This window comes from Lolium perenne, chromosome 4 (assembly GCF_019359855.2).
Source record: "Lolium perenne isolate Kyuss_39 chromosome 4, Kyuss_2.0, whole genome shotgun sequence".
NCBI classification, from domain to species: Eukaryota; Viridiplantae; Streptophyta; class Magnoliopsida; order Poales; family Poaceae; genus Lolium; species Lolium perenne.
Genome location: NC_067247.2, coordinates 279042185 through 279051243, shown reverse-complemented (window position 1 = coordinate 279051243; position 9059 = coordinate 279042185). Strand labels below are relative to the sequence as shown.

The 9059-nt window shown below is 42.8% G+C and overlaps 2 protein-coding genes across 2 annotated transcripts; both read right to left on the bottom strand.

The window, feature by feature from the left end:
- Positions 1 to 215: 215 nt before the first annotated feature.
- Positions 216 to 4015, bottom strand: LOC139830168 (uncharacterized). Its single transcript, XM_071818170.1, has 3 exons — positions 3894 to 4015; positions 1322 to 3635; positions 216 to 509 (listed from the first exon to the last, which is right to left on the bottom strand). Exons 1-3 carry the CDS (start codon positions 4013 to 4015, stop codon positions 216 to 218), a joined length of 2730 nt encoding a protein of 909 aa, XP_071674271.1.
- Positions 4016 to 5734: 1719 nt separating this feature from the next.
- On the bottom strand, positions 5735 to 8750 carry LOC127295523 (aquaporin SIP2-1). The gene is made up of 3 exons (XM_051325487.2): positions 8123 to 8750; positions 6720 to 6977; positions 5735 to 6153 (listed from the first exon to the last, which is right to left on the bottom strand). The coding sequence occupies exons 1-3, from the start codon at positions 8438 to 8440 to the stop codon at positions 5995 to 5997; spliced, it is 735 nt and encodes a 244-aa protein (XP_051181447.1). The 5' UTR covers positions 8441 to 8750; the 3' UTR covers positions 5735 to 5994.
- Positions 8751 to 9059: the final 309 nt, after the last annotated feature.

The window sequence follows — 9059 nt, the reverse complement described above, 5'->3', positions numbered from 1 at the left end:
ACCATTTCTTAGGTTGGTCAAATGCCATGCATCTAAGATAATTTTCCAAGCACTGATTAACCCTTTCGGTTTGTCCATCAGTTTGAGGGTGGTAACTAGTACTCATGTGTAGCTTGATTCCCAAAGATTTGAAGAGATCCTGCCAAACGTGGCTAGTGAAGATTTTGTCCCTATCAGTTACAATGACTGTTGGCAGACTGTGTAATTTGAAAATATTAGAGATGAATGCATTGGCCACTGTCCCTCACTGTAATTGGGTGCTTTAGAGGGATGAAATGACTGTATTTTGTGAATCTATCCACCACCACTAGGATCAGGTCTTTGCAGTCAGAAAGAGGAAGTCCTTCCACAAAATCCATATAAATGTGAGTCCAGGCCATATCTGGAACTGGTAGTGGCTGTAGCAAGCCAGGATACTTGAGATGTTCTGGTTTGTTCAGTTGGCATACGTGGCTTTCTTTGACATAAGAAGCCACCTCTAATCTCATCTTGGGCCAGTAGAACACCAACTGCAGGAGATGGAATGTTGCCCGTTCAACAGAATGTCCTCCCATTTCAGATTTATGAAATGCCATCATCAATGTTTTCTTCATTTGATCATCATTGCCAACCACAATTTTATCCTTGTATCTAAGTATGTTGTTCTTGAGTTTACAGCCAACTTGGCCAGTAATTCCTTGCATTTTGCATCATTGGCATAAGTAGCCACCACATCAGTAACCCAAGCTGATTGAACTGATGACCCCAACAAGGCTAGTATCTTATATTTGACTCGAGATAGAGCATCTGCTACTTTATTCTCTTTCCCACGTTTGTTTTCCACAGAATAATTATAGCCTAATAATTTGATGAGGAGCTTGTGTTGTAATCCTTCATTGATTTTCTGCTCTTGAATATGCTTTAAGCTTTGATGATATGTTTTAATTATCAGAGAGGAAGCTACAAAATAGTGTCGCCACTTCTTCAAAGCTTCGATGATGGCTAGGGCTTCTTTGTCATAGGTAGACAATGCAGCTGCTTTGGGGCCAATGGCTTTACTAAAAAAGGAGATTGGTTTGCCACTTTGCATCAGGACAGCGCCAATACCATACCCGGATGCATCAGCTTCTAACACAAACGGTTTTGAAAAGTTTGGCATGGCTAGGACAGGGGATTTAGTCATGCAAGATTTTAGTTCCATGAATGCCTTCTCTTGATGTTCAGACCAAGTAAACTGATTTTTCTTCAAGGCATCAAACAATGGTCGGCACATAATTCCATAATTTTTGATGAATCTTCGATAATAACCTGTTAGTCCCAAGAAACTTCTTAACTTAGTCACATTTGTTGGACTTGGCCACTTAGTAATAGCAGTGATCTTAAGAGGATCAGTTGCGACTCCATCTCCTTGTATGATGTGGCCCAGGTATTCCACCGTTCTCTGTCCAAAAGTACATTTCTCCATTTTGACTGATAGGTGATTCTCATGAAGCGCTTGGAAGACTTGAGCCAAGTGTTGACTATGCTCATTCTCAGATTTGCTGTATATAAGAATGTCATCAAAGAAGACCAAAACAAATTTTCTGAGAAATGGTGCTAAGAGTTTATTCATTAATGATTGAAAAGTGGCTGGAGCATTTGTTAGCCCAAAAGGCATAACTAAATATTCAAAATGACCCATATGTGTGTTGAAAGCAGTTTTTGGGATGTCCTCCTCTTTCATCCGGATTTGGTGGTAGCCACTTCTGAGGTCGATCTTCGAGAAAATTGTTGCCCCATGCAGCTCATCCAATAAGTCCTCAATGACTGGTATTGGATATTTATTCTTGATGGTCTGAGCATTTAATTTTCTGAAGTCATTGAGTAATCTCCAAGTGAAATCTTTCTTTTTAACCAGCAAGGCAGGAGAAGAGTAAGGACTGGAGCTATCTCTTATGATCTGTTGTTGCAGCAGTTTAGCAATAATTTTCTCCATTGCATCTTTCTGGTGGTGAGGCAGCCTATACGATCTCTGATTGACCACTTTGGCATTGGGTATTAGTGAGATAGTGTGATCACACTTTCTAGGTGGTGGTAATGACACTGGTTCAGAGAATAGGTGCTTGTACTTGTGTAGTACTGCTTCCAGAAATTTGGGCACCATGTTCTGTTCTTTCTGATGGACTTCTTGTGGTGTTGCTGCATGGTAGAAAAGAAAGGCTCCACGGATGGTGTCATCAGTTTGTAAGGAGAAACTTTCAGTTTGAATCACATCATCAGTGGAGGGAAGTGATTCGTCTAGCAGCAGAACCTTCTCACCGTTATCCTTAGTAATCTTAATGAACATTTTTTTGTAGTCCATTTCAACTGGGCTATGGTGGTCCATCCAATCTGTGCCAAAGATTATGTCATAGCCAGACAATGGGAGGATTCTGAAATTGTATAGCAACTTGTTGCCTTGGAGAGCAAACTGGCAGTCTTTAGCATGGAACTCTGAATGTAAGTTTTCGCCATTAGCCACTGTAACCTTGACTTTCTTGTTTGGGGTGATTAAGCATTGTGCTTTGTTCGCAAGTTCAGGAGTCATAAACGTGTCAGTGCTGCCTGAGTCAACCAGGACTGTTGCGATAGTGTTGCCCACCTTTGTTGTGAGAGTAAAGCAATGTTGTTTCTTGGCCTGGCCCGTGACTGCATGCATAGACAATTTTAGGTGGGCGTCAGGGTTAGGAGGGACATGCGCTTCATCGCAGTCATCGTCATATTCAGTTATATACACTATTTCGGTTTCCTCTTCTGCTTGTTGTTGCAGTGCCTGAATTTGAACCTTTGTGCCAAACTTGCACACTTGCTTGTGTCCGGGGAACCAAGGTTCCTTGCATTTATAGCATACCTTATTGAGCCTTGCCTGCTGAATAACATTGGCTAACCCAGAAGTGGGAGCAGCAGGTTTGACTGGCTCCACATAAGCTTGTTTTCTGACCATGGGTTGATAGGACTGGTACACAGGTCTTTTAGGTGGTTCTGACATTTCAATTCTTCTTGCAAACCACATTGCCTCTTGTAAGTTTTTGGGCTTATGACACTGCAGATGATTTTGTATATAATCAGTCAAGCCAGAGATAAAACAGTTAACATAGTAGTCATTGGGTAAGTTTGGATTGTCTCTCCTCATGACATTCAGGAGCTTCTCAAACTGTTCAATATAGACTACAATAGTAGACACTTGAGTAAGAGCATGGAAGGCTCTAACATTGTCACAGATTGAACTCTCCGCAAATCTGTCTGCCAGATAACCACAGAATCGAAACCAAGGTAATGTTGAAGCAACATGTCCTGTTCCTCTCCACCATTGCATTGCTTTGCCTTTTAGATATGAGACTGCAATCTCAGTTCGTTGGTCTGTGGGTGTTCTGCTAGATTCAAAATATTGTTCAATCTGCTGAATCCATGCATCAGCTTCCTCTCCTTCAAATTCTGGAATGTTATACTTAGCTGGTTTGACTGCCAAAGTGTTTCTTCTAACATCTTGTTGAAAGAGTGGTCTTGCCCTGTTTCTTCTGCCATCAAAACCCTCCTCGTCAGCTTCCTGAGTATTTCTCATAATCTGGTTCTGGTTTGTAATGTGGTGATCTTGTTTAGTGTCTTTGACAGGTGGTTGGCCAGTTGCATTAGGGTGCCTGTAGGGAATCTTAGGTGTACCATCAAGGTTAAGCTCACGCCCATCTTCATCATAGAACTTGCCCTTCCCTCTAGGAGCTAGCTGCTTGTCAAATATTGTGTTGCTACCCTATCCTGGAGTTATGCCAAGTGGATCTTCCTCCTCTACTTCTTCAGTTTCGAGTACGGCATGGATTGTAGTGGTAAAGAACTTTGCAAAATTGGCTTGAATGCAGGTAAAGTTGTTCTGCAACACCACAAAATTGGTGTGAACTGACTGAGCAAATTCAGTAAATTCCTTTTTATCTTCCTCTCTGTATCTTTGCAGTGTTTTCACATCTAACTGGAGTGACTCTAGTTCTAAAGCTGAAGTATTTGTTGATTCATCTGCAGGTGCCATGTTGCCAGAGAGGGATTCTACCAACTCACAGAGAACGGCTGAGCTTCTATTGCTATTGAACTGGAAAAAATTGGATGCTTGCCTTACCCAATTCAGTCAGAAGCTGCTGTCTTGAGCAAATGGATGTTGGTGTTGGAGAGGGTCTTCGTCATTGACCAAAGAAATCCCACACCTTGCCCGCAGTTCTACCGCCGCCGTCTCCAACTGCTCCCTTCAAGAAGCACAACCCCACCGCAGGAATCAAGGGCAATCCGGAGGATTTGACGAGAGAACCCCCACTCCGATGCGCTCAAGATCCACTCTCCGCCAAGAACCGATTAGCTCTGGATACCAATTGATAGATGCTGCTAGCAATTTCAGTGGCTAAACTACACAAACACACATGATATTGAGGCACCACTTGTATTACTGAATTTAGAGGTGCCTTCTTGGCCGAATTTAGAGGTTTACAGACCAAGTACTGGCCAGCCAGAACACGGCGGCGCTAGGGTTCTAACCCAGAGGGAAAAAGATGAGATTACAAACTCGGATCGAGCCCTCTTATCTTGTTCGAGCTCTAACAGCGATGGAGCAGGTAAGCGTTAAGTTGAACGGAAAAGAAGCTAACAGCAGGCTTCACCGTTATCTTTGATCTCGACCATTTGCCCTTCATCCAACGGCATCTGTAGCATCAACCGAGTGAACCATGATGGCTTCAGGTCGTCAGGTGATCAGTCCTGACATATCACTATATCAGGATGATACCTGCTCGGGTCATGTTCCATTTTTCCTATTTGTAGTATTCACGTTATACTTTATGTGTTGCTTGTTCGATTAGTAGAATCTCTTGATAGTAACCTCACACCAGAAATGGAATAAGAAATATGTTTCAAAATGAAAAGAAATTAAAGAGCAAATATTAGCGTAGTGGGTCTACACTGAGCCACCGCTGGCAGGAGAAGGACGTGAAACACTTTCGATGGGCTAGATGCCCCGCAGACAAGAAACATGTCGCGTGGACCTGGACCACACAATGGGCCAATTGTGCTCGTCTTGCAGCCCCATTTGGAACAGGAAATACTTTTCTGTTCCTGGTGGCAAATAAACGAACCTTGAGAAAAAAATCCAACGCCCTGCTCGCCTGTATACAAATACACACAGTGGCTACTGTTTCGAGTTTCTTACTTTCTTGATCTTGTATGAACACTATTGTACTCCCTCCATCCATAAGATGATGCCAAAAATTTATCCGAATTCAGATGTTATCTATACACTAAAGAGTTTATACATCCGAATTTAGTCAAATTTTCGACATCTATTTATGGTGTTCAAGCAGTGTGTAGAAAAACAATTGTAAAACTACATTTATATTATTACCCGAGCTATCCTGTCTGATGGAGCAGTGCCCTCTCCAGATCTCCTATCTTTAGTAGACGCGATAAAGCATGAAAATAGTTTGATACACGAATCTTCCAGAATTAGATAAAACAGATTGGTAGGCGGGCCGACCACATGCTCCATCGGCACTGAATAATTATTAGCCTGAAAAAAGGAGAACAGGAAGTCCTGAGCCAAAATTTCAGGTTTTGATATCTGATAGCATGTTGGTGAACAGCAACAGTTAGTTTGAGACAAGTGCTGGGTTCAAGAATTGTGGCACTTTTATCGCACTCGAACTGTATCATCTCCCTGCTGTTTCCAGAACCTGTCTGAAACAATTATGTACCAGCTTTAACACAATTTTAAGCTAAGATACAAGAGGTACACATTAAAGAGGCTTCTGACATGTTGACAGATCCCAAATGTACATTTTTTTTATAGCAAAATGATAGTAATGTTGGGATCTGAAGTTTTGCTCCAGAACAAATGGTGGAAACCACTTTAACACTAGTGTATCCCTTCTTTTTTGAAGGAAAGACTAATAGGATTGAATTCATGTTCACGTGGACTTGAACCCAGGTGAAGGTACTGTACATCCACTCCCCAACCACTTCCTTAGTCTATTTCTTCTTCTTGTTTTCATCTACTACCTTCTTCGGTTTAGTTAAGAAGGTAACAACCCATACTCCTAGCAGGGTTGCTTGGAGGGGTGCAAGCCAATATACCAATAGGTGGTCAAATGTCGCATGATCTCCTCGAGCATAAGCCCAAGCAAAAGCCTGCAAAATTTAACAGATAGGAAATCATTAGAGAACTGAAATTTGATGTAGCAAGTAATGCATGTCAGGTGTTACTATTTTGGGGATAAAAACTAATTCATGATATAGCACTAATCTCGATAGCTATTATGTAGGAATGAACATCTGAGAATTAGTTAGTTGATGTGATATACCATGATCATCATGTGAGTCTTTGATAGCATGAATGGACCATCTTTGAGGCAATGAGAAAAGGTATGTATGTGGAGCCATTTAGGCAATCTTAGAAACTTCTTGATTTTACAGCCTAAGTTTGATATCATCATGATACAGAAGTTGACAATTGGATAATGTGAACATTGTACAGCTCAATCGATCATATTATATGCAACGAAACAGAAGTACTATGAACTGCTGCCTAGCCGAAACCTATTTGCAACCAGAACAAAATTGGTGCAGCCATACATGCATTTGCATAGTATTACTTCGTATTCGATTCATATGGAAGTTACGCACATGTGTTGTAGTTCAAATCCAAGAGGTCAGTTTCTAGATCAGTTATGACCATAGGTGTAGAAAGAACTTACAGATGCAGGGTTCATAATCCCTCCAGTACTATCCGAGCTAAGGATATGAATTGTCATTTTCCAAATGCTCGCGATCCATGTCTTCATAAAGAATCCCTTTTCTTTCTTTTTAAGTGTCACTGACACCATAACAACCAAAAGAGTTGCCAGTCCTTCAGCTAATGCTCCGTGATGAACGCCGACGCTTAACGCAGCTCCTTTACCTACTTGAGGGAAAGCTGTTCGGATGAGCTTCACTCCTAGAACCGCCCCAATCACCTGATAACACGCAGATCCATAAATCAATATGGCTGCACCAAATAGGCCGCTCAACCAAAGATAAAGTGGTCATTTTTCAGAAATATATTTATAAGTCTCTGCCCCTTACAAAAGTATGAAACATCTTCCCTGCAACAGAAAAAGTATGAAACATCTTCCTTGCAACAGAAAAAGTATGAAACGTCTATGGTTCACCATCGATTAGTTAGATCCAATGGTTCGTCTCTCCCCTGTAACCGATTTCATGTGGACTAGAAACAAAACATTTAGTGTCACACCTTTTATGTCCCCTCTTCTCCAATTTTTAGAAATCATCTACACGGCCAACACAGATACTTTCCAGTCAATTTACATATGAATTGACTAAAGTTGATCACAAGATAATAAGGCTGACTATGCCACATCCCCAAACAGTTGGTATTTTCACCCCTTCAGATGAATAGCGTTAAATTTAACTATGCTAGACTTCTTTGACATGCATTAATAGTTAATAGCAAAGTGAAAATTCACATTTGAACCCAAGCTCATATGGTCCTGCTCGGCTGCTCTAATAGAAAAAACGATAATATAGCAAACAAAATTTCAAAATCTGATTTTTTTATAACGAATTTGTTAATGTGTTCTAACTGCATGCGACATTTGTGGAGAGATGAAATGTGTGGTGGTCTATGGATAAAAGGCAAAATTCGGTGCTGTTTAGAGTATTCAGATTTGTTGTTTACAACACTCAGTTTTGTCTTTCTTTTGTTTCAGATCATATTAATCCACTTGTGCGCTAGAACATAAAAACGAGAATCACAATAGCTTAGTTTTAGGGCATCCAGAATGTGGCCAAATACAGGTGCCAAAACTCAAATCTTGGCACCGCTTGCTATATCGACTATTATAGCTTAACATTGTGACATAGGTATGTCGATAGGAATATAGAGTAGAACAGAAACGACAACACCTCATCGATTAGTTATGTGACATTATAAGATATAATAACATACTAATGTACTAGTATTTAGAGGCAATTGATCATTTGCCCCTCAAATAGGTACTATGTGCTGCTCTAATTGTAATCGTTCCTCTCTTGATAAAAAAAAGTTTAGCTACACGTTCCTCTCCAGTAGATAAAAGGGAGAGACAGGGCGACGCCTTACCTGGGCAGGGACCCGTAGGAAGACGGTGAAGAGGTAGAGGGCGGGGCCACCGTGGGAGGCGACGGCGCCGGAGAGGGCGGTGAGCGGGTTGTATGAGGCGCCGCCGGTGAGCGATTCGAGCCCGGCGAAGAGGAACATGTAGACGACAGAGAGCGAGACCTTGGCGGCTTCGCCCTCCGGGGTCCCACCGAGGCCGAGCACGCTGTACACGAACAGCTTCACCAGCGCGCCTGCGCAAACCCAGAGCGCCGCGAGCACCAGGTCGCCAACGACCAGCCACGGCCGGATGCGGCCGCTCGACGCCGGAGCCGGAGCCATGGGCGGGCTCGGGGGGAGCTGCCGGGCGTGGGAGAGGTTGGCTGCCGGTGCCTGCGGCGGCAATGGCTTCCGTTACCGCGAGGGATTCTTGTGCCGGGATTAGACAGGAGACAAGCTAGAAATTTGGAATTTTAAATTCGGGAGCGGGTTAAGAATAGATTCCCCATTGATAGGAAACCTCTGCCGTAGTGGTGCGCGTCGATGATTGTCCACAACGGGTACAGCCCTCAGGCCCGTCGCGCTGTCCAACCTTACATTTGTGGACGTTCGCAAAGTGACGTGCAAGTGCAACACACTCCTCCGATCTTCCAGCGACGGAGGTGGCGGCGACCCACACTCCTCCGATCTCCACCTGCCAGGGCGTTGATCCCCTCTCCCTCCTGCCGCCGGCCCTCTCTCCCTCTGCTTGCCGCTCCCCATATAAGCGCCGGCAGGTGCGTCAACAGCGTGATACCGGGTCGCCGGCACCTGCTCCTCAATTTGGGGAGTAGTTGCACACACCAGCAACCCCGAAGAATACAAGAAAATTAGTTTTGAATAATCAACCGATGAATTTCATTCAAATTTACAAAAAAATAATGAAACTTGAACTTCAAACTAGATTTAACCCTAATATATT